The sequence below is a fragment of the Aphelocoma coerulescens genome, chromosome 1 (assembly GCF_041296385.1).
Source record: "Aphelocoma coerulescens isolate FSJ_1873_10779 chromosome 1, UR_Acoe_1.0, whole genome shotgun sequence".
NCBI lineage: Eukaryota > Metazoa > Chordata > Aves > Passeriformes > Corvidae > Aphelocoma > Aphelocoma coerulescens.
The window spans coordinates 34,053,615-34,080,197 of NC_091013.1; the positions used below are offsets into that span (position 1 = coordinate 34,053,615).

A 26,583-nucleotide genomic window follows, 5' to 3' on the forward strand; every position below is an offset into this window, starting at 1 on the left:
ACATAGACAGCTAAGCTCTCTTCATAGTCTGCAGAAAGAAGTATTTTTAGATCACAATCCTATACTTCAAAACCTAGCTTTGATACACACAAAAGGTGATTAATTCCTGACACTGAATAAAAAGGCAAATAACACATCTGAAGAGCTGCTGATGGGTGAATTTCACTTCCAATACCAGACTATCTCATTTGGTGGTTTAGAGGGTGGAAGTAGTAACTATTTCCTGACAACAAACAGATTTTAAAACCTTAGGGGGAAAAAACCCCAAAACAACAAGGAGCAATCACTTTTCACTAAGAAATTATCCTTTTCCTTATATTGCGTTTATACAAGACAGCACTAGGCTTTTTTTTCAGTTCAGCTGGTCTCTGTGAATTCTACAGATGTTAGAAACAGACATTAAGTCTTCAAACCAAGGCCTTTAGGGAAGCACTACATACATGTAACAGAGCAGAGTTTCTCCAGCAGTGATATAGTTCATAAGGTGCTTTTGAATTAAGCATTGAAGTGCTGTTACTATCAGGAATACTGACACTTGACACTACCTAATGTTCAAATGGGATAGAGAGGGGGGGAGGGAGGGAAGCAGAGATGAAGGAGAAACACTCAGCCAAGCACAAAAAATGGTGTAGCCTCACCTTTCTCAACATGTCATTTTGCTCCACGTTGTGGATCTTCCCAGGACTTATTTCCCCTTTGAGTGTATACTCGAAGAACTTGCCGCTGACATTGACCAGCAGGGTGGTGAAGGGCCTGTCCTCCTGCGAGCAGCTGAATGGTTTGTCATGGCCACTCGTGGAGGGAGTCCCGTATCTCAAGATCACCCCAACTATGAGTCCTGGAAGAGAGGTAAAAATCCAGGAGGCTGATTTGCTACTCCTGCACCTTTACAATTTTCAAACAACATCCAAGGGATCATGGATGGACTTTACAAGCATATGTGCATCATAAACACGTTGAAGTGAATTGTTACTATCAGTTTTCTGCAGAGGAATAGAGGCCCTGAGGACATCAAAACCACCAATGAATTTGAAGAATCTGGTACCTGACTGAAGTGACAAACAAAAGGTTCCATTTCAGTTTTCGTCTTCCTCACCCTCATTCACATCTCAAAAGTTTAAACCCCCAGTCACATGAGACACTGAACATTAGGACACATCAAATACATTTCACCTGCCTTAGGACAGAACTGGGAAAACACACTATTGCCAGAAAGAAATGACTGCTGGAAACATGTGACCATAACTGATCTGGAATAGTAACGTTTGCCATATTATTTTATGCATGCAGCAAGGATGCAGTTTTTAGTCTCACAATTCTAGGTAAGTAAACAATGCCTATTGCACAATCTTCTGTGTACTCCACAACCTTTAAAACTAAAGGTCAGATGACATGCACAAAGAAGCCACTACATGTCATTTGCAAACATTTTCCACATTTCACATTAAAAAAAATACAATAAGGTATAAATGAGCAATCCTAAGAGATCCAGGATTCAGGAACATAATACTTAGCCAGCAGAAAGAATCCAACCAGAAGACACTATCAATAACAAATGCATCAGAGACAGTGACAAAAATAATTTGTAACTTAATGCCAGGGGGCTGGAGGAACACAAAGTTTTAATTGAGAACCATTCCTGTCACAATGTACTAAGGAAAGAACTTCTGCAGAGAGAATATATAAGAACAGCCAAAACAGGTTTTGGTCTGGCAGGTAAACAAATTGATACCCACTTACTAAAGGCTCCCCTGTTGCCTTAGGATGATGGGCAATTTAATCCTTGTTCCAGAGAACTGCAAGATGAATATTTGATGCTTTTGTTGACAAGTCAGTAGTCAATGTTGGTTTTGCTCCCTGTAAACCCCACCTCTGCACCCACAGTTTCCCCCGATGGTAAATGAAGCTGACAGGTAATAACCAGAAAATGAATGAGGTAAAACAAAACAAAACAAAAAAATCTACCACACACAACAAAGAAGCCAAATAGACTTTTTGTTATGACATAGTACAAAGAGTAAGCAAAGTGTGCCCCCCAAAAGCCAACCAAAGGAACACACCCCATTCTCTTCAAGTCCATAGTGACAAAACTGTTTTAGTGCAAGGTACCTGCCACAGCAGGTAGCAGCTGTGGCACTAGTGAGAGGTTCATTTCCAGCCTTCCTTCTCTAATATCAAGAGAAGAGAGCAGCAACAAGATCATTCCAAAATAACTGGAATATTAAGATACGTTTTATTTAGAAAAGGGAAGCACATACTCAGAACACAGGGGAAGAAATGCCCTAAGCAAGACAAATCTACTGAAATTTCAAATGCTGATGATTTAAAAACAAGATTTATAGAAGCATCTCCTAGCACCACTGGAGCATTTTACAGCTACGTATTATGGATGAGGCAGAAACACAGCCCTGTACAAAGTGACAGGTTACAGCCAGTCACCTCCAAGCCACTTGCACTACCAGTTATGGCTACAGACACCTTCACCAACCCAGCAAGCAGCCTAAGCTTTCTGCTGCTCTCACACTGCTCACAGCTAGGAAGAGCTATGGTCACAGAATACATCAGGAAGACTGATTGTGGTAAAAGCTGATCTAACCAGCATCAGCCAGAAAATCTGTAGTAAATCAGAATGCAGAAAGAAAACTGCACAGATGAGCTTATACACAGCTGTGGCACAAAGCCAATTCTATATTGCTACTCATCTGAGGATAGAGAGGGGGACACTGGTAGATGTAATAGATTCTTAGGGTCAGAGACTGTCCTTAGTGAATAAATTGCAAAAGCAGATGGAAACCCCATTACTATTGCATTACGAAGAGAAACCTGAGAGCAGGAGGGGTTTGCACTGTATAACTGGATATAATCCACTTATACATTTTCCTCCATAATAAAATATACCAATTATATTTATAACTAGTACTTAGCATTTGAAATGAAACATTCTACCCCATATCCTCACTATCCCACGGCCAGTAACACAGGTACAGAGAATTTTCATATACCTCCTATTGATAAAACACCAAAATTGATTAGTTTTTTGCACTGAGCACCATGCAGTTTAGGAACATGTGGACCCTGCAGTCAGGGTGCTGTCTTGCAGCAGGTGCACCTGGAGCAGGTGCCTTTGTTGAGGCAAAAGGCTGTCAGAAGCAGTCAAGTGGGTAAAGCTACCCACAGCTCTGTCATTAAAGGAAATAAGTATGTAAATAAAAGGGGCCCAAGGAAGACACAAATTTCATGGCCAGCTTCATTAGCAAAATATTGGACATTTGTTAGTTCAAAAGATGAATTAGAAGAATGGAAATCTCCCTGACTTTACAAAGGTATAGGCATACTGCTATATATATATACACCATATAGTTCCAAACCAACAGGTTTTAAACATTAAATAGAAACATTAAAGCACATGTTTGGCAGAAGTTATTAGTGGTTTTCAAAAAATAAATTTGAAGTCTTTGTGGAAAACTATATAGAAGGATTTTCAGTTTTCCAATGAACAGCACAACTTTTACATGATAAAAAGTTAGTGGACTTGTTATGTGATTTTCTACATCCCATCTCACTTGATAAAACATTAACACTAACAAAGCTCAGACAGCTCAGTCAGCCCTCCAAGATCACAAAAAACTAAAACCCCAAATGCTTTTCAGGCAGAACAAACTGCCTGATTTATAGCCTCAGAAAGTCCTTCTAGGGCCAGGGCATCCTCTGTAATTCTCTCTGGATACTTGATTTCAACCATTTCTGAAACATCAGAGTTGCAGCTGAGAGGAAAAAAACAGAATAGAAAGAGAGATACCTGGAATTTTTCAGTGAACAAGCCTATACTAAGACTTACTTCTAGGCTGTTAACATAAGCATAAATTCAGTATAGCTCTGTTGTTTATTTGGAAGCAAGGAACGGTTGCTGGAATCTAGGGACGGATATAGAAGAATCAGTACATAAACTCTGTATTACTCCTGCCTGAGGGGTCACTGCTGAAGAGTTTATGGAGAACTTGGATCAAGAACGCAAATATTTTTCTGACTGCTTCAGAGCACTCTACCTCTTCAAAAAGAAAACCTCTAGGCCAAATAAATCCAGCACTGCCTTTTATTGGAAGACTGTCACAAGGGAGGAAAAACTATAAATGGATACAAATACTTCAAAATTTGAGGAGCGCCTTACTTTCTAAGTTTTGGGTTACGGTAACTATTGCAAGGGCAAGTTTACATCATTGCTCAAGGACTCTTAGGAAGGATAATCTCAAAAACTAATTCTTAATACCCTGTATGCATGACTTGCGTTCTCACTTTTAAAAGAGAGAATATTTATGCCAGCAGCTTGCCTGTACAATGCTGGTCATGCAGGTTGTACACAAAGAATATCTTACTAGAAATGAAGCATTAAAACCTGGGAATATTTTGTCCCTTCTGAAACAAATCACTATTGATAATGAAAAATATTAGATTTCAGACATAGTCATAGAATCAATTAGGTTGGAAAATACCTAAAATCACTGAGTCCAGCTGTTAATCTGGCATGGCCAAGTCTACCACTAAACCATGTCCCTAAGTGCCACACCTACGTATCTTATAAACACCTCCAGGGATAGTTATTCATCCACCTTCCTGGGCAATTCCAATGCTTGACCACCCTTTCAGTGAATAAAACAATCTTAATATTCAATCCAAACCTCCTTTGATGCAACTGGATTGGGCAACACCAATCTAACAATACACCATTTAAAATGTCATCTTTACTTTTGGTTTTGTTTGAGTACAGAAGTCACTGAAGTGAGAACATGAGTTTAGAAAGACACACACAGCCACGAGTACCTTTACCTTGTGAGAGCTGTGGTCTGTGTGATTTCCAGCCCAGTTCTCTGTGGAAGTAGCCCTGAGGTTTCAGGGAGCGCCAGCTGGCCTGGCTGCAGGAACCAGAGGCATTCACCCTTCACATCACACAGTTTGATCAGTGAATTCAATCTGATCTGTGAATCAGTGGACTGGATCAATCTGTGAGCTCAAACCTGTTTAGATACAGTTTCTTTCATACGCTTCTGGTAAAGGGCCAGGCACTGAATATTGAGGGTCCTCCCCTTTCAATCTTCAAGCTGAAGGAGACTGGGTAGAGATTTTACTGCTGTTTGCAGCTACTCTCTGGGGAGGCAGAGAAGAGAGGGACAGAATCTTCTGGAAAGCTCACAGTGATTAGGACTGAAGGCAACAAACTTGTTGCAGCGCAGGAGAAAAAAATTAGGCAAGGTTTGTTTTTTAAAACAGTGAAGTGGCCAAGCACCAGAACAGGCTGCCACAAAGGCTGCATCATCTCCTTCCTTGCATATAGCCAAAACTCCCTTGAGTACGGCCATGAGCAACCCAAGCTGCGGGGGCCTGCTGTGAGCAAAGGGCTGGACAAGACTACCTCCCAAGGTCTTTCCCATGAACATTTGGACCCCTCAGACAGATACTTTATACTGCAAAAGTCTCTTTAAAATCACCTTAATTGCTTTCTAGATCAGGTCATGGGGTTTTCTGTTGCTTTGGAGCTGAGTTTTTATTTTGTTTAAATGACAGACTACACTCCTAACTCATTAAGTCAGAGCAGAAGAAATAGCGATGAGTCTTATCATAAAAGCCAAAAATATACAGCAGACTAGGAAGGGGCTGCTTTTAATTCCTCAGTCCACCCTGACTTGCCACCTGCCTTGGGCTTCGACTGACCTTATCAAAAGCAGGCAAAAAGGGTCACCAGGAGATATTCAGCTAATTCCACATAAGTACAGGAAAGCAGCTATTGTGATATATCACATAAAGCATTTGTTACTAATACTTCTCTCTTTTTTTTTAGTGCAATAATAGTATATTTTGGAAGGGACACTACAGCAAACTGCTGACAGGTTTGTGAAGCTGGGCAACACTCTTAGTGGTGAAAGCCAGTCTTCGGTTGGCAGAGGTTTGTCTTCCCTTAGTGCAGCCCACACAGAGGAAGAATAGCACATTTTAGGCACCTGGACACCAGCTTCTTTGGTGATAGAGAGTAAAATACTGTTTGCTTTTGAAAATACACACAAAGAATATGGGAGGGAAAAAAAGGATTTCTTATATTTAAAAGTCTAGATTTTTCTTCCCTACTTCCAAACTGAACTTTTTACCAGCTTGAGGACAAAGAAACAAAGTTAAAAAAAAAACTTGGCAAGAAGGATGAAAGAAAGCCCTGTATGTATTTTCAAGGTGAAAGACTAATAACGATACACAGTGTTTATCACATAGATCACTTTTCTACTGGATGTTTGTGTGAATTAAGATACCACACTTGGAACGCTTTACTTTAAATAGCCTGAACACCAACAGATAAAGTATTTTTCCTATTACAGCATCAGCCTTTGAACCTCACAGTCCACACCTTCAAATTTCACAGTGATTTATGAGGAAGTTTCAACACTTGTACAAAATAATTCAAGCATTTTTTTCTGATCCAGAACTGAGCCAATAATGTTGCATACTAAAAAAAAAAAAAAAAGATCACATGTTACATACCACCTCCAGAAGCACTAGCAACTCACTCTCTCAACCATTTGCTTGCCATTCACTGTACTACCCTGTACAGAAGGGCAGAGGAACACCACTATACAATCCCTTGAGGAAGGGTTAAGTGTTTGCAGAGCTCCAGGCCTCTGATAGCATCTGCACTTCCCCTGTACTCAGCCTTGGTGAGGCCACACCTCGAGTACTGTGTCCAGTTCTGGGCACCTCAATTCAAGAAGACTATTGAGGTGCTGGAGCAAGTCCAGAGAAGGGCAATGGAGGTGGTGAAGGGTCTGGAACACACGTTCTGTGAGGAGCGGCTGAAGGAGCTGGGGATGTTCAGCCTGGAGAAGAGGAGGCTTAAGGGAGATGTTATCACTCTCTACAACCACCTGAAAGGAGGCTGTAGCTGGTGGGGGTCGGCCTCTTCTCCCAGGCAACCAGCAGGACAAGAGGCAATGGCCTCAAGCTGTGCCGAGGAAGGTTCAAACTGGACATTAGGAGGAATTTGTTCATAGAAAGGTTGATTAGACATTGGAACAGACTTCCCAGGGAGGTGCTGGAGTCACCATCCCTGGAGGTGTTTAAGATAAAACTGCCACTCAGTGCCATGGTCTCTTGACAACGTGGTGTTTGGTCCTGAATTGGATTCAATCTCAGAGGTCTTTTCCAACCTAATTGTGATTCTGTGATTCTGTCTTGCACTCAGCATGGCCAATCTATTATCTACTTTCTCTATGGTGCAGTGTTGCCAGTGTGACATTCACCAGCTTGTCACATCACTGCAGAAGATGCAAACTTGGAAAATGGGAAGCAGTTTATGTTCAGCAGTGTAAGCACATGACAAATCCTCACTACGTTTCAGTAAAAAAAAAATTAAAACCAGCATTTTTCAACAGGGAAGGAAAGCAGAGGATGCCAATTCTTGAAGTCTGGAAGAAATTTTGAGGCTATCCAAACCCTAAAACTCTGAATAATAGATTCAAGGTCATGCTTTGTCATTGCCTCAGGGCTATTTTAGATAAGGAAGTTAAAAGACAGTAAACAAGCGGGTAGTTCTTCCTCATTGTAGGCAGACATAGCAGTATGCTATCAAGGGCATCTTCGTAGTAAGCATTTTATTCACTTTTAAAATAAGCCAAACTAAGCATAGTTTTGAATTTAAATAAACAGATTACACAAAAAAGTTATTGGCACACTGTGCAGAACCAAATGTCAAATTAACTTGCTGGCTCTGTGCTGCCAGACATGTGTGCACTGTGCACTCATGCCTCATCGCAAGCCTTTGGTTCCAAAGAACTCACAGGAGTGTAGGGATCTAGCTCTTTTTCATGTTGTGTCATGTTAGTGTGATTTACATACTTACATGTATAGCAAAATGGTAAAAAAAATTATGAACTACAGGGGCAGGCAGGTATGCTTTATTCTGTAATGCACATTCTTACTGATGGTGGGGTTAAAGAACAGGTTCAAGGCAGAAAAAGAGTGACTTAAAAATACAACTATCAAGAGATTTAAACAGAAGATTGCTTTGGCATTTCAAAAGCTAGTTTCTGAAGAACTATTAAGTTTCACATACAGCTTTACATTTGCACAGGAGAGCTATAACCCCAGAATTTTTTTTTTCCAAATAATTTGGAAGGACAAGTAGACCATATTAGCAATAGGGCAACCACAGAAATATGACCACAAATATGTGGCAAAATGATAGCTAGTAGGAAAAATTGCTCCTTGTATTCTCCCCTAGACCCTAAAATCCAGAAAAAAAAACCAAAAAAAGTTTAAAAGCATTGAAAAACCCCTAAACCCACAAAAAACACACATCCCAACCCAACAACAATCTGTCAAACAGCCTGAACTGACAGTTGGCCCCAGAAGAAGCTGCTGTCCTGTGGTAATCACATGTGGCCTCTGGTCCAAGCCCGGGACTATGAGTCAAGTCTCCTGAGCCAAATCCCAGCCTCAGTAATGACTCAGTGAAAGACCTTGGACAGGCCAGAGAAGACAATTTAAAGAGACAGTCTCAACTTAGAAATAAAATACCACAGTTATAAAGGGCACAGGTATTTGTCAGAGATTACAGTCTGCAACTAATCTCAACTCAGGTGTTGGCAAGTTTAGTTACCACATAACCATTGTTTCATGCAACACAGATTTAACAAAGCATTTGCTGTTAAATACTTTATAAATGACATTTTTAAATCTCCTTTATACTTTTAAAAATATAAGTTTCCCTCCTTATTTATAAAACACAAGTAGTGAAAGCCATACATGTACTAATACCACATATGTTCCTAGAGGCGTGAGCAGCAATGGGCCACCACAAAGACACCAACCTCTCTGCCCCACTGTGGCTCCCTTTCCTTCCCTCACACAGGAGTGACTCCCTAACAGAGTGCCAACTGCAACTGGTCCCAATCCCTTGCAGCAGCAGCAGAGCTGAAGCATTTCTTTCAATACAGACTTCTAAACCTGATGAGTAAAACCCCAAACACTGAGATTCTTTCCCCCAGGCTCATCAGTGACCATGCTGGCAGGCACCAAGAAGAACTAACAGCAGGACCAGCAGGAGTTTTATGGTGTATAACAGAAAGCTTTCTGTTTAATCCTTGTGTTCTGTTACTGCTTTTTCTCCCATTTGCATGTTAGAACACTCAGCAGATCTCAAACAGAAGGCCACAAGTTCCTCAGAGTCTGAAAAATATTACTGTCAAATCTTTTGTTACAAAAAGATTTAGAGTAATAGCACCTGGCTCAGGCACTAGCAAGAAATGAGCTTTCCAGTCTAAAAAAAAAAAAGAGCCCAGAAAATAATTATCCCCCCTCCTAAAGCTTCAGCAGAAGGAGTTATTAATCTGTCATTGCAAGGAGTCAGGCTTCAATCTGTAACCCAATTGAAACTCATTAAGCAGCAACAATCTCTTTGCTGATGCTGTCATTTAATTTTGAAGGTTTGACTTAAGGAGAGGAGGAAGGGGGAAGGGGCAGGAAATACATCCATCTTGGTACAGGTTTGGGTTCAGAGATCCCACAATAGCTACAAGGAGTGCAGCTAAGTCTGTTTTCTCACTAGGAATATTTTGACATCCCAGCCTCAGGCCCTCACTCATTTGAAGAAAGTAATAGATATGTAGGGAGGCCTTCATCCTAAAAACCATTTCTGGCAACTTCTGATTAAGACAGGGGCCAAAACAAAGTCTTAGGAAGAAAAGAACAAGAAGAAATTTGAGCAAGGTGAACAAAATAAAACTTGTATCAGGAAAGTTCTCCTTGAGACAACTGAAAACATTCCAATACTTCTCTCTTCCCAAAGATCTTTTTGCACCAAGCCCTTTCTAGTTACATAGCCTTCTACATGTAGAAGAGACAAAGGTTTCAAGCTGACAGAATTTTCAAGGAAAATAATTTTTTGCTGAGGCAAGCTCCATGTTCCGTAACTGTGGGCAGAAAACCAACCAGCACTTATAGATAAAATGGTTTGTGGCTTACAGGGAAATGCACTGACCCAAAAGACAGAAAGAGCAGCAAGATGATGACTCTGGCTTTCTGTGATCATTATGTCTGACCATAGAAGCCCTGTTATTACAACATCCAAACATATACAATCCAACAGAAGAGCTATCCTGTCACATAGGAGCAACCTGCCCCTTACAGACATCTCCCAAAGCAGAGCCAACAAGCCACATGTTCCCCCTATTTCTCCTTTCTGGGTGACTGCTCTGAGCACAGGCACTTCATTGACCATGGCCTTCCCACAACCACATCACAATTCTTAATCCCACTGTACAGCTGTTCTAACATCCATCCCACTATATGTGCTTTGAACCAAAAAAAAGCTGGCAAATGCTCCTCTAGGACCTTATGGACAGCTGTCCAGAGGAGCAAAGAAATCTACTATTACTTGTTTTCCTATGTAGTTTGAAATTTAAACAGTTGTTTTAGTACTAACTGCAGAAGCCAGCAAATGACTTCTGCCATGGCCTGCAGTGCATGAGCAGTTTCATGACACTTCTGTCTTCCTGACTGGTTCACATGAGTTGGAGAGGAAGAAAGAATGCACTTTGAGCTGTAACAAAAAAGCCATCCAAAAGCTCAGCCTGCTTAGAAGCAGCACATTGTCCAGAGGTCCCACAGCTGCAATTCCCAACCTCCTACACAGCCTGTTACCACCTTCCTTCTTTCCTCCTAAATTGGCACAAGCTTTACCTTTTTCCATCTGAGCTCACCCTACAGTTCCTAGCCACTAACTTCTTCTGCTCCCACTGTACACTGATGCCTCCTTGCCTGCTCCCAACAGATCCCAGGTGCTGCTGCAGCCTGACATTTCTGCCATGCCTTACACCTTTTTTATCACCAGTGGTGGCAACATGGTGCCCAAGCAATCATATCCATTTCATCTCTTCTCTGCACTCCACCTCAACTCTAACTCCAGCATGACTCACTAGTGGCACAGAAGAGGATGGGAACCTATGATTTCATGTCTCCTCCAGGTCAAAGGTGTCAGATGAGTGCTAATAAAATCAGAGTTACTAGAGGTGAAGAGCAGCCACTTGCTGCTACTTAGAATAATGTGACCCACAGACATCCAGGGCTGCCACTGACACCACAGGGATTTGGTGCAAGACCCCTCAGCAGGACAGAAAAAGGTAGGGAGTAAAACTCCATTCCAAAGACTGATCCCATGAGCTTCCTCTTAAACAAACCATTTCAAGTGCATAAAGCATATTTTTTTAATCTATGCTGCCTTTTGGCCATTCATTCCTCTCCCCTGCATATTCTCTTGAACAAGATCAAGAACCTCAAGATCAAACATAAGAAATTCTCATGTTGAGACAGCAGGTTTTCTCACACAGTTTCAACACAACAGCTCTCAGCCCTATACTAAAATTTTGGGTTTGGACATGTGCAAAATAATCACTATAAAGCAATTCTTGCATCCCAAGGTAGATGAGCGTCCTGTCAGGAAGATACCAAGCCAGAAGAAGGATATTCATTTCACTTTTTTCATACCATAGCACTTTCAGGGCTGTTTCAGATAAGCCTCACCAAAATACCCTCCAAAATTCCCTAAGTTTTTCTTGTGACATGATTATATGAATTCAAAAATATCCATTTTCATCAATAAAACTATGTTTAACCAGTTCAATTGGAAAATTGCTTCAGTCAACTTTCTCTTTAGATAATTAACTGCACATGATAATTACAAAAACCTGTGAATTTATATATTTGCCACTAGAAGTATGAACAACTCCCACCTGACATAAAACTAGAGGACAGGGAAAACTACAGCACATAAAACTAGAGGACTTGCACCCACACTCAAGAGGTAGCACAGAGAGTAGCAGGCCAGGAAACCAAGCACGGCTGCCCACCATGCACATCCTTCACCTTTTTTTGCATACATGAGTTTAAGTAATGTGCCACATCACTGATCAGATGTAACCTTCACAGTCTTTTCTTTCCACTTTTCCATTTAGATTTTTCAAGTAAAATACAGTATCAGCTAATTCTGGCTTCTATTCAATTTCACTTCTCTAAAGAGACTCTTTTCTTAGACTAAGAAAATGCATCACAGAATAATACAAGAGCCAGTGACAGCAACATGTAATACCTTATAATGCATTTTACCCAGCCTGCAACGGCCATCCCAAACCACAGAAAAAGTACCTCATTTAATAGCAACGTGCCTGTTAGGGCCCTGGTATCAGATAAGTAGTTGAAACTGACAGAAGAAAAAAAAAACAAACCACAAAACAATGGTATGTATAGATAAAAGGTTATTCCACCCTCCCCTAAGTGCTGAGACATTCTACATCCATCAACACTGCTCATGGAGAGAGCTACCTCAGAGAACATGCAACTGGATTTTTGTTTTTAAAAATTACGTGCTAGTACTACTGCTTTTGGAAAACATGGTTAAGAGATAGAAGACTAATTAGATACTTGGAGAAACTCCTCTTGAAACTTTAAAAAGTACTTACTACAAGATTTTTTACCATGTGAATTTGCAGTTAAATGGCAGTGTATGTGCACTTACTAATATCCTCACAGCACAAAAGCTGGACCAGTAGCTAACACATAAAGACCCCAGATTTACTTCAGTGGAGGTAAAGTACCTAGGGCAACTCATTGCAAGCTTCTATTTTGCCTTCACCAAGCTTAGTTTTGGTACCAGCACCCCGTATACCTTGACATTTAGGGAAGCCACTAGAAGTGGTGAATGGCTCTTGCCCAGAGCCAGCAAGTAACAGCTGTCATCTCTTCCTCTTTCAAGCAGCCAAGTGTTAAAATAAAGATAAGTCAGCCTCGGATTTCCCATTTCTCCCATTGCCACTCAAAGCACCAAGTCAGAAGAGAAATAACTTTTCCTTTCAGCCTTCTGCTTGAGGCTTCCAGTTCAACAGAACATTTTCAGCACATGACACTTTTTACACCTCAGAAGATATGTTTTAATATGTCTCAAAGTATTACAGTTGAGTTCACATACACCTCATAGGCAGACACTGAATCTCTTTTGTGGAATTCATGTTTAAAAAGCCACAGATGTGCAATAAATGAAGTTCATTTTTTTCAGACACAAAATCCCTGGTGCACTTGAAGAGAGTTCTGATTTAACAATTTGCCTTTTAAAAGCCATTAGCAGTTTGTAAGAGCTCCCACACATTTCTCTTTCAGGCTGTTCATCATGCTGGATGGGGGAAAAAGAAGAGTATGCAGCTGCAAACAAAACAAATTACAGTGTTGAAGAGTTAGTACAGACTTAAGTCTGACAAACAAATCTAAAAGTTCAAGCGCATATTCAAAATTTAAAGACCTATTAGGACAAAGCATCTGCAACTTGCAACTGTTATAACTTCAGAGGAAAAGAAATGACCAAAAATTTACTCAAGACTCCGGGGAAAAAAGAAAAAAAATAAAAGGAAAAATTACTTTTTTTTTGTACTTTAGATGTCTGCTGAATGTTACTTGCTAAAACCTAAAAAACCTTTTGAGACCTAAAAGAAGCCACTTCCATGGGTTTAAAGACTGAAATGTTTTGGAAGAGTTTTAGAAAACTCCCAAACCACATAAAGAGCTTTTCCATTTCAGTTACCCAGCTTCTTACACAAAAGTAACTCAAAATGTTATCAACTATAGCACAGATTTCCTTGGTAAAATATGCCAATGTAATGACAAATACTTCTAATTTGTGCATTACTTTCTACTGGCTAAGGCTTTGCAGAACAGAGGAAGTCAGATTATTTACTTAGACTGCCCAAAAACCAGAAGAACCAACAGTTTCAACAACAGCCTCCAAGTCAAGCTAGCAAATTTACATTCATAATGCAAAGGATGAACACTTTCTACTGTGACAAGTAAGTCCAACTGGTGCGAACCTGCTGATGATTAACAGTCCTAAAAATTGACTCCTGTGTATACAAAGACAAAAACAGAGCTCAAATCAGAAGTTTGGAATGAAAGAACCCCTATGTTCACAGATGCTGCCTAAACAAGTTTATTCAGATTGTATTTCTCCAAGATTCCCCATGGCTTTTTACTGGAGACAAATACAAAAATTTGTCTTTATGGAGCAGGCTCAGCTGCTTTTTCCTAGTACATTAGCAGACCTTTATCTGCTGCTTTCACTGTTGCCATTTGTCTGAGATACAGGTTGCCCCTCTCATTCATCTCCTGTGTTCCCTCTGGAAAAGTCTAGGTCCCAGTGAGCCACTCAGCAACAAGAGGATAACCAGAACACACAGGCTGCAGCACAACCTGGACACTCCTAATACTCATCCTCGTAAAATGGCAGCCTGAGCCTTGCCATAGTCCCCAGTGATCAGGAGCAAACCCAAGGTCTTGATGTGCTATACAAAGTATTCATTCTGCAAACTCCTTGAAAGTTTAATACAACAGGAGCATGGAGCCATGAAATTGATTACTGCTCTACCCATGAGAAATGGCGCTGCGAGCACACCCCTAACTTTAGAGTCTGGTGAGAACTCTGGCAAAAGCAAAAGGTGGTTTTTAAAAGAACTGCCCTCACTCTGAGGTTGCAGAGTATGAGGCTTATTAAATATTAAGGCCAGACAAATTGCAAAGATGTCAACAAGACTCAAGACTTTGCAATCCAATACTGACAGGCTGAGCAGTCACTGTGGTATCTTCATCTAATATTGCTGTAGATTTTGCAAAAGGCATGACTGCACAAAAAGTAACTTGATTTTTTTTCAGACAAGGAGTAAAAAATATTTCTGTCAGAACAACATTTCACAGTTCCAGTTTCTGAGGAAATGTCTCATAAAAGCAAGGCAAGTTCTGTCAAATAAAATTTATATAATTCTGCCTTGCTAGGACTATCTTCTAGTCCTATCCTCACTGATGCCTGTGATTTAAAATAAATTAACTGTAAAGGTTTAACTAGAGAGCTCTATAAAAGATTTTTAAAAGGAGATTTAAAAAAGAAAGTCAAGACTTCTTTAAAAAACAAACCAAAAAGTGGCAATAGTGAGAGCAGATATTTTAGCTGTTAAAAGAATCACTTACAATGCTAGGAAGAAAAATCCAAACAAAATTATGAGTATTTCCAAAGAGGCTTCTATCACAATTCTGCCATTGGTTATGAAAGAATAGAAACAGCTCTGTATACTTAGGCTTCCACATTTACCTTGATCAAAACTACAGCACTGACTCAAGGGACACCAGGAAACACATGGATGCTGGAGCAGGGATGGCACTGTGATCTAGCTCAGAGAGGGAGGAAAAGGGGGGGATGGCAAACTGACTGATAACAAAGCAAAGATAAAAACGCTTGCTCTCCACTCCCAGAATCAGCAGGCAGAACATGAGAACATTGCAGACAGCTCAAACATAAAACCCAGCCTCATTCCAACACATGCCTTGGATTTGCTCTAAGATTAGCCTTGCTACACCTCACAGAAGGTTCTGTGCACTAGGATCATTTGTTTGATCCTAGTGCAGTTTGTTAAAAATTGTTAAGGATATAAGCAAGGTGGGTCTCTTCCAGGAGTGACAAAGCCTTAAAGCAAAACCATGCTCTCTGCAGAGTTAGATTCCTAACTTGAACCCATAGGCGCTACCAGGTAAGGCCAACAACCACAAGTCCCTTTTCACCAGGGGACATGACTTGGCATTCTTGAAGAAATAAGTATTTAGGGGTTTGGTTTAGAAGAGCAGTGGGCTTTCCAAGTTTCACTGATACATGAGAGCATATGTGGGAGCATAAGAAAAGAAAATCCCAATTGCAGGCATCAAGAAAGGAACAACTGAAAGATGCAGTGAATCCTTTAGATCTTGTTCCTTGCCACAATACCTCACCTGCAAGGTGAGGTCATAGCACTGCCCTGGAAACACATTGTAGGTTTTAATGTTCATGTGTACCTCGGGAGTAGCCATCACATTCCCAAAGAATAGGAGAAGGAAGGAAGAAAACTTTACAGAAACATGTTACATGATTACAGCTTGATATACACCACATTGAAACTCTCTTCCAGAAGCTGACAGACACCTCCAGGAGTAAAGCAGACCTTTCAAGTCAGCTGGTAATTTCAAGGTAATTTGCTATTTTGGATACACTATCTCCAACAGTATCTAGGAACTGATCCTCACTGCTGCTAGAAACACAATACCCTTGAGTCCAAGATAAAGCACAAGTTAGACTAGTGCAGCTGAAGCATGGGTGAGGCACAGTGGCACAAAGACAGTGATGCATTTTCTCAGAATGGACGGAAGCAGTGCGCAGGTTGATCTGGTACACTTTCAGAGTGCGAGTAGGACAGTCATTATTTTTACAGTATTCAAAGACCTGGTGAAATATCCTAGGAGTCCACATGAACATGGGATATAGTAATATTGGACATTGTCATTCAGTTTTCTGTGACAGAAGTAGCACGGAAGCTGGTTGATGCACACATACTATACAGTCCAGTCCTTCAGTGTGATCTGTCAAAATCATCAAGTAGTAACATGAAAAAAAATGTTATCTGTGACATGGCTATAGTAATACAAATCCAGCCTGACAGGTAACAGCTGGGCAACTGATGTCTACAGAAGTGCAAATATTCAATTAACAACATCTATGAGCAATAATCACAGATGTCCTGATGTCAGGAAATGCAGTCACACCAATTCCTGTCAAACCAGGGAACACACGTACATTAGCAGAGAACTGCAAAAAAGCACACCACTGTGTGCTCAAATCCTAAGGATGGCAAGTGCATACAAAATAATTTCTCTGAAAATCTGAAGAAAACTGTATTCAAAATATTCACCTAGGTGTCTCATCTAATACTGTGTCTTCATCAAGGGAAAATCTTTTCTCTCTTGCTGGCTTGCTTCCTTTCCTCTCTCTCCCTCTCTCTCTGAAACAGCTGCTGTTTTCAAGCTCTTAGTTTGCTATTCAAAGGCCTTCACGCAAGAGTTGTCAGTAACAAACTACCAGTAGCAAAATACTGTTCAGAGAAGATTGTCTTCAAAAAGCACCACTAACGTTGACAACTTCAGTAGCTGTATCAAAGTCCCTATATTTACTTGTTGACTCAACCAGATGAGATTCCACAGTGAAATCTCAAAGGCAAGGAAACCTTTTTCAGACCAGAATATTAATACTGTATGTAATAAATGACACTCACTGAAATGCTGTATTTTTCTACAGCATTAACAGGTGTTATATTTGGTTTGTGCAGTTGCTAAACCAGCTACTGCCAATGGAATCGGAAGCCCCAGGCAGTCAAGACGTCTGTGCCAGACACACTACTCACACATACTCTCCAAAACATTTACCAAACAATTTCACTTTAATTCTCTATTTTAAATATCTTCCTATGCTTTATTTATTTGAAGTGCTGGTTGTAGTTGAACCAGACTGTTAACATGAGATATTCCTTAAATTGCTCCAGTAATGGAGCACTGGGAAGTGCTGCATGCCACCTAAGAGTACAGCAACTGCCCAGTGACCATTTACTCCTGATTAATATCTTATGCAGAAGAGACTTTTATTACTGAGGATAAAATTGCTAAAGTTCTTTATCCAAACATGATGGAAAAAAATCTGCATTTACCAACACCTACAACATCAAGGGCAAATTGGAATCTGAAGGCATGCAGCTCTTGGTCACAGTACTATTTATATTTGAGAAACACAGGGAACATTTCAGACTCCAGAATCAACTCTGATCTTCAGCCAGCACAGCAAAGTGTTTCTTGTTCAGTGCTCCTGGCATAACACAGTGCAGCATCCCCCTCAGAATTGCAAGCACCTTTTTGATAAGACTTGTCTGATAAGACAAGCACAGCTAGCAATGGAAAGTAGAATTAAAATCTAAAATTACAAGCTTTCAGTGAGAAATAAACAAATCAATCACACTTAGGAAGAGAGACAGCATGTGCTGTACTAGTGTGTCTTGGATTATACACCTTCTCTGAGTACTCTACTGTGCTTTTAATAAAATGAGTATGTTACCCAATGCTAACATTTTTTTCAGCCCAAATACTCCACAATATACTGACAACTGAATAAATGCCTGGGACAATCTGCCCATTCATGACCGCTGGAGTTCATCATTCCTACTTATTCTTCATCCTTTGCAGATGCAGTAATCCTTATGAATGCAGGCTTTCTTCAGATTGTAAAGAATGGCAATAGGGCCATAATGAGAATCCATCCAAAGCAAATCCAAGCTTTCAGAGCATGCGCTGAAGATTTGCTGATCTGTACAATTGTCAGCTAGAAAGCATACACATTACAAACAAAACAGGAAAATGGTGGAAATTGAGTCAAAATGGTTTATGAAGCACTGCAGCATTTAAATGCTGTATTTAAAAAAACACATGTGCTTCTATATGAATAAAGTTGTTTCACCGTACCTTCCCTCCCAAATACAGAGAAAGGGTACCATTCCCCACTCCTTTTTATTTAGGCATCAGTAACTCACAGAAAGAAGGAATGACAAAAATATAAAAGAGGTTACAGATATGCTGAAACATTGGTGCAGGTATTGCAGAGCTTTCTGTTGCTTCTGTACAAAAGTATGTTCATGTCAGGTCCTGACAATGATGTGTTCTGAAGCTGCAGCAATTAAAATAGTTCTTCAGAAAAGAAAAATTATTGCTGCAATGCCTATTCATGCCACGGACCTCAAGAGAATTACTGCTTCAGTGAGCCTTTCCTCAACAGCAGGCAAAACCAGCTTCACTGTGCTTTTACTAGAACCCAACACAAACAAAAAAATTTCTCTCAAATTCTAAAAATATATTAAACAATTGCAAATGCAACCAAGTAAAAAGACATATTTTTTTTGCAAAGCTTTTAACAAGCTGTATCAATTTAAGCAAGAGGAATTGTTATGAAATATGAGCAGGTTAAGCAACAATAAATGGGAGATCAAATTGGATAACTGCTCCTTACAGCGAAGTGTTACCTAGCTATTAGACGAAAGTATAGAGAACCAGTTTTGGGATAGGAGATAGTTATCCTGAGAAAGCAAATAGACTCTTCAGCCTACCATATTCTTCTGGAATAAATGGCTGTAATATTTCAAAAGGAACAATAGAACTTTGGGGATGAGCACAGCATTATCATTGCGACCATAGCGTTTTAGACTATGAGATCCAGATGGGTGCAGGAGAAAGTGCCACATTTGTTATAATAGCAAAGCATTGACAAAAGGTGCGCCCAATTGCTCATGCTAAATACTGACAGACTGAACTGCCAGATCCTTGGGAAAACACTCAGGGGTGTCAGGCTGCCAAGTTTCAGACCACAAACATAACAATTAAAAAAAAATGGCAGACAATATCACTACATATATAAAATCCACATATTCATTATCCTGCATAATGACTGGTCAGTACTAAAATATTTCCTTTGAGGGCTGGAATCAGTTTTGATTACTCTCTGAGTAAAAGATCATATTTTCCAGCAGTCTAAGTGGAAAATTCACCATTAAATTCAACTGAAAGTTAACAAGGTGGGCCACAATTCTTCTGCCATAACAGTAACTAAAAATTTGCACCAAATCAAATGGAAATAAAGGACTACGAGGATCTTGCAACATGAGTAATGCACACGATGCCCAATATTAAGACACTTGTGGCAAACACCAAAAACCCCACACGTCACCCAGGAAATCCCCCATTAATTGTTTTACCAATTCTCAGACACCCTTGAAAAGAAAAAAAATTAAGTCAGCTCTTTTTATAACTGTTGACTAGAAAAAAAGGCCACAAGAAGTCACTCCTCTCCTCTGTGCCAGGTTAAGATCCAGCCACAGAGAAGGGCACTCCAGCAACCTCATGCTCTCTAATTCACACTTGTCCCCTAAGAGACATGGCAGCCTACCCGCTTTGCATCACAACCATAAAGAAAAGAGTATGGGTGTGTTGCAGGCACAGGTAGATCTGCAAAGTCAGATCGTGTTTAGCTGGGGCCCTGTGTGATCCTTAAGAGCAAAGAGCATGCACAGCATTGACTGCTTCAGAGTAGAGGTTCCGCTTTTCCTGGAACTGTAAAGACAACGCTGATGGAAATCACTGAGTAAAGACAGAATCACAGCTCACGATCTGAATCAGCCGTGAGTTTCCCAAGCAGTCTTGAGCAAACCTTTCCTGTTGCACTTCAGATCTAGTATAATTTTCCATCCTTAAAAGGCAAAAATTAAAATCAAAAGGTTTTACAATGCTTGGATATTTCGTATTTCATGGAGCTGTAAATACACACAGGAACTGTTTTTCCATCCCATATAAACAGGCAGTGATAAAAACTGGGTTCTAACTTCAGGCTGATGAACATCAGTAGCCTAACTGTTCCCCTACTCCCTGCTATCACACTGTTCCTGTAGGTGTACCAAGCAAGGAGTACAAAGAAAAAAAGCAGCAGCATAAACAGGTGACTAAAAATATTTTTGAGGGCTGAACAATTTACTTGTGGTGGTTCAGAGATGGTGCAACTGACATTGGCTTCTGAAGACCTTTGCCATTATTTATCTCAATAGCCTAAATCCAGTCACAGCCAGGAACCCCCTCCTCAGTTAAATTCCTAGGACAAAGTGTTCTTTTTCAGGATTTCCTATTTATTACCTCAAAGGTTTGAGGTTACTGGACTGTGACCCACAGACCAAATATAAAGGTCAAAAAAATAGCACAGAAATATAGCAAGGAAAACTAGTCTAGTAAATCAGAATATTTTTCTTCTTTGCAGAGATGCTTCTAGTTTTTCAGCCATTGATTTCCCACCCCTAAAAAAAAAAAAAAAATCCATATCCCCCCGCAAATATTTCTGTCTTCCCATAGTCAGCATCTCAGTCCATTTCAATAAGCCTGACTGAGTCCTCTGCCTTTGCCTTGGCTACATCTCTTTCTGCAGACACAGTTCAGCCAAGCATTTCTCCTTGGGGTACCTGTTGCTGCAGGAATGTATTCTGCAACTTCTGGCCAGGTTAGGTGACTTCTTTGGTACTGGCTGACCTCCTTCTCACTGAAGCTTACAACAAGACTGCTTGATCCTCAAGCCCATGAAACCCTAAGTAGATAAATTTTCCTGGCCAATACAACTACTTGTCTAACAGAACATGTCCTGCAAATGTGACATCCCAGTAGTAAATCCTACTCCAAGGAACTTGGTCAGTTCAAGTTACAGTATGAAAATGAGCTTTGTTCCAGACATAGCAGACATTTTAAAAATAGGGTATTGTTTTCAAATTAATTTTCCTTAACTTTGAAGCCCAGCATTATGGAATGGACCTCTGGCAAACGGCTGATAACAGAAATAAATAATGTCTTCCCAAAACATCCTCCTCGTTGCACCAGTCCACTGCCTCGGAACCGCTGCCCTGTTTGAGCAGGAACTTCCCATAAATCAGCATTTGTCAACAAGCTGCTGTTTCAAGTCTCTCAACCAGTAAGGCAAATACAATGTAACAGGCAAACAACCTACAGTAAGAACAGTTAAATTTAGGAGTACATCTAACTATTAACTTAAGGTGTATCAGCTTTCCATCAGTCATATATTTATCTCAGTATATGATTCACAGACTTTTTATATTCTCCACACAACATACACTCAGTTTATGTATCAGGAGAACAGAAAGAAGAACCTAAGTTTTAGATGACAAGTTTTTCTGGTGCCATTAAAAAAGTACCATGTCCAAATGTAAAATGGTGTATTCTCTATACTAAATCAAATGCAAGAAAACACTGTTTCCAATCAAGTGAAGCATCAGAAATCTGTCTCTGTGCTCAGATAGAGTATTACACAAGAACAGGCTCTTCTGGAAAGTGAGCAATTCAACTCTGAGCTGTGCATGTTGTGTGTGGGTGCACACACATGGGTCAAATGTGATCTGTTCAAGGATCAAAAATGCCATGCATGTATTGCATCACTTGGATTCTGGCACTTTGACATAATTATAAAAGCTCCAATTATTTTTCTTACGCATTGCCCTTTTCTACAATTAAGGGTTCTGAAGAGCTTGGAAGCTTTAGCTTACTGAGAGACGGTTTTTTTTACAAACTTGTTACAAATTTGTTACTTAATATAAATGTTACAAATTAACTCAAATTTCCTTGCTGACTGTCAAGGAAAATTCTACAATATAACACTGGTCTCAGTGGTCCAAGTTTTCTTCTCATAGCTGTGAAATCCATATGTTGCTCATGAGTCAAATTTTAAGCATTTTTTTAAAGTATAAGAACTAAAAAACTAGGTCTTGGTCCTGACACAGTCTATTAGCAAATTAAAAAATGTTAGTTTGATTCTTGTTATGATTAAATGGTCATAGAGAGAGAGGCATCTTTATCTTTCACTTTGCCGAGGACAGCTGAGAACACAGCAACAAAGCATGAGAAGGCTAAGGAAAAAAGTTTCTTATAACACAAACAGCAAAAGTTTAATCTGAACAAAATTCTCCTGTGCGTTGAGAACCAGAACATCAAAGGAGCCAATGTTGAAATGAAAGCCTGGACTGTAGATGTGTAGAGAGACACAGGAATTCGTACTTTACTCATATGTTACCTAGACCTACACAGCTTACAGGTGAAGACAAGGCACAGATCATTTCATCCGTGGTCGGGGGAATCAGTCACCGTGATGAAGACTGTGGTTGCAGGAGGAAGATAGAAATGACAAGCTATTTCAGCCATTCTGATCTTGAGCCAATCCTCACATTTCCATGAGGCAGGGAAGTGAGCAAAGGTTTTTAGATTAGATTGTGGGGAAAAAAAAAAAAAAAAGAAAAAGTAAGTCTGATGTATGGAGAGGAATCCAGGCTGTCAGCTTTAAAATAAGCTATTGGATGCACTGTGGGGAGAAGTGAAGTAACAAGGAAAGAGTGTTAGGAGATTCCCACAAAAAAACAGGCAGTCAGCATAATACAATTTCTAGGAGAGCTAAAATACATGACAATAGTAATACCCACAGGAACCACTGGAGAGCAAGACTTACATGCCAGCAGCATGAGAATGAAGAAAGAAGAGCAAAAGGAGGCTAACAAAATTTGTATAGACACCATGCTCCAAAAATTGTGGGAATCTCAACTGTCTCTTAGAATTGAGGCAGAGTTACCTAACTAGGTACCTAGTGCAGAAAAACAAATTGTCGCCTGCTAACAGAGAAGTAAAGACCACCTCTGACTTTGGCTAGTAAGCTTAGCAAACCTAGTGCTTCAGAGACAGATTTTGGGTTTGTCTGTTTTTTGTTTTAAGAACATAACTCTAAGTTTAAGCAGTTCCTAGAAGGTTCAGAGCCTGATAGGGGGCCTTAGCTTCTACAGGCTAAGAATAAAGTGATCATAAATGCAAAGCAGATTGTGTTTACACCTCCTGCCCCAAATTTCAGTCTTTAGGAGAGGGGCTATGTCATTTATATGAACAACAAATAATGCAAAGTTTCCCCTGTCCATAATTAGGTTTGACAAAACACTATCTAACATCATAAGCACCTGATGCAACGAGATTAGATATTTGTGTTTGAAGTACAGAGAACAAAAAGATGTCACTGTCCCATCTTTTGTACTTTGGAAGAGATCCCAAAGCCATTAGGATCAAAAAATGAAAATGTTGAAATAAGTATACTCAAGCATTTGCCAGCAAAAGCAATAAACCCTTTTTATGGCTCCCTGAGGAAATGGGGGACATAATCAAGTACTAAGTATCACCAAGATATCTATGTTGACATTTTCTGTTTCGTGCAGGCACATGTATAATCAGAGTATGCTGCAATTATATTTTGTTACTGCAGCTTAACAAGCAGATCATCATTAGGAAATCACTCACTAACTCTTCAGTCATGCAGTGCTGAGGAAAAGATTAATTTTATATCTACATATCTCTGTAAAAGATAATCAGAAAGAGATTGTGTGTGTGTATACACATTGTTTTAACACAAGTGAACATGGTTGAAAGAAGGTTAAAAGTCTCCAGATATAAAAATGAAATTTATAAACAAATTTTTGCCAAGTCAGACATACTACTGTGCAGAGACCAAAAGCAATAAAGCTTAGCCTGAAACAGTGTCCTGGCACTCAGTTGCCTATATAAAAGTCTATTCCAGATTTAACGTTATTTCACACAAAACGCGTCTTCAAAATACTCATCTTCTTTCAAGAATGTTTCACTGTAACCTGTGTCTGGTTGGAATATGTTCCCTGTAAGACACCAGTATTGCAGACAGGAATGACAAAGCCACACCTTTTATGCTGTGCAGCAGTATAAAGATGACTGTCAAAGTATAAATCTTCAAGACAAACTGAACAAGCAGAAGTGCCTGCTTGAATTTTGTGAGCCAGGAGAGGATGCTACAGCCAGCCCTGCCGGGCATGCCTGTGGAAGGTCACTTACAGTCAGCCTCCTCTTCTCTTAATACATAACATTACATAATAATAAATTAAAATACCAAAGATAGCCCAGGAGAAACAATTGGGTGGCACTTCCCCAACAGAAATAAACCTTTACACCAGTTTTCTGCTTCCATGTTATTCTTGTATTTTCCAGACAGTGCAAAACTGCAGTGTAGCCAGTGATGCCAACACCTGTGAATACCCTTTCCTCCCAGCTAGCCAGGGAGCCCTCTGTGTTTGCTACTTTGAACTCTTCTAGGGAGCCTAACTTCTAACGGCTACTTTGAAAGCATCAATTACACAGCAAAGCTAAAAGCCAATTAAAATAAGTTGGTATTTCAAGCCATGAATAACCAGTTTAAATATAGCATCTAGTAGCAAACACAAATACAGCATGAACTGTATTCTCTCTCTCTCAACCACTTTAAGCTATCAGCTTCATTGCTCCTACACAGAGAAGCAAACACGGTATCAGCAAGGCAGAACCTAAGTAAGTCTTTGGTGAATTGCCATTACACAGAAAAGCCAATCCAGATCATTTTCAAAGATGCCCGTATGAAGCCTCTACTTCTCCAAATGTAATTTTTTTTTTTACTACTTCACATTAGACAAAAGTAGAGTTTGTAGTTCACCTACTTAATCAGCCAGATCCTGAGACTGCAAGTAACAGTGCTGGGTATACAAGGAATTTACAAGTACATGATTTCCATACTCAGCAGAGTTTTGGAAGGGACAAGTGTGAGGTTTTTTTCAGCAAAGACTGTAAAGCAAGTTCTCTAACTGCAGCAGAGGGTGGATTCTGTGGCTAAACATTAACAATTCACTCACTAAGAAGGCATTTTAAGAACAGTCAAGTTGTCTCATGGATAAGGAAAATCTTTTCAGGAGAAAGGCCATTACACAATAAGTAAGTACAAAGAAGACTGACACAAAGGAATGAGAAATAGGAAGGATTGTGCAGCAGTAAAACAACAGCAGAGAGGCATATGGTATTTAAAATGCAGGTCCCCCTTTCACTACCGAAGAACTTGATATCAAGTGCTAAGAAGTGTATGTGTGGGGGAAATAATTTCTTAGAATTGGTGTGGAAGCAGATAGCATTCATTCTAATGGATTCTGAGTGAAAACCAAAAGTTAGTCATATCCATGTGGGACACTTGCTATTTTTAAACTATCATCCGTTATAACATCTTTCTGTTAGTATCTCATATTCAAAGCAATGGCAAAGGTTAACAGCAGTTTTCATATTTAATCCAATTCTTGAATTAATGGAACAGCCTCTGAGCCTCAGAAGCAATAACTACATTCACAGTGTGTTGGCACTGCTCATGGACACGGCGTGTCCTGCTGCACAGCTGACACAGGGAAGGCTCTCAGACAAAGGTGACACCAAGCCACACAAGCAGCTTTCTCTTCAGATAGCTACTGATGGGAAGACATGCAGGTGCACACACCACACTTCCATAATCAGCCAGCACATTGAAGACTGTCATCTTATGCATAGACAAGTTAATTGCATTTTAGAATACATTTGTACCATGCTCCTTTGTTTCCACCCCTTTTTTTAAGAATAGTCCCTCAACTTCATAATAAAAGAGCAGGTGAACATGTCAAACTTATTTTTAAAAAATCTCCTCAATCCTAACTTATTTTTTTAAGTCTAAAGGAGAAGTGAAGACAGCTATGGAAAGGCATGGCATTCTGACTAAGCAGATCACTTTATTTAAATATTTCCACAAAGCCAGCTCACCAAGACCCACAGCTTTGCTGTTCAAACTCCCCCCTCAAGGAGCTTACAAGGTAACAGAGGAGGAATCAGTAGTATGCTCATAGTGTGCACTTAAAATATGCAACAGGTATCTGAGTGCCTTCAGCTGCCTTTGAAACCATCTACTACAGACCTATTTCAACAAGGAAGAGGCATTTTGAAAAAACCTACAAACAGAGAAAGTGGCAGCTGTGGAGAAATAGCCCGGACTACAACAGACCTGCAAGTCCCACCAGTGTGGCACTAGGGCCAGGACCCTCCTGTGGCAGCAGATCTACCCCATTGCTGAGCCATCAGGGGTAGCAGTGTAGCCAAGCCCACAGACACTCCTGGCAGCAGCGCTGCATCCACAAGAGCTCTGCCAGGAGAGGGGTGTGATCTTTCTCCATGTATCACTCACACACATATCTGCATCAAGAGAAATTAAGAGCTTACACCCAGCCTTCAAAAATGAACATGGAATACCAAAGCCAT

At 40.1% G+C, this 26,583-nt stretch overlaps 1 protein-coding gene across 2 annotated transcripts in view; it reads right to left on the minus strand.

The window, feature by feature from the left end:
* The window catches only part of SLC9A7 (solute carrier family 9 member A7), an 83,534-nt gene that overhangs the window by 49,985 nt on the left and 6,966 nt on the right, over window positions 1–26,583 (minus strand). For both annotated transcript variants that reach the window (XM_069006451.1, XM_069006444.1), the window contains exon 2: window positions 639–838. In XM_069006451.1, the coding sequence (XP_068862552.1) occupies window positions 639–838 (200 nt within the window). The remainder of the gene's footprint in view (window positions 1–638; window positions 839–26,583) is intronic.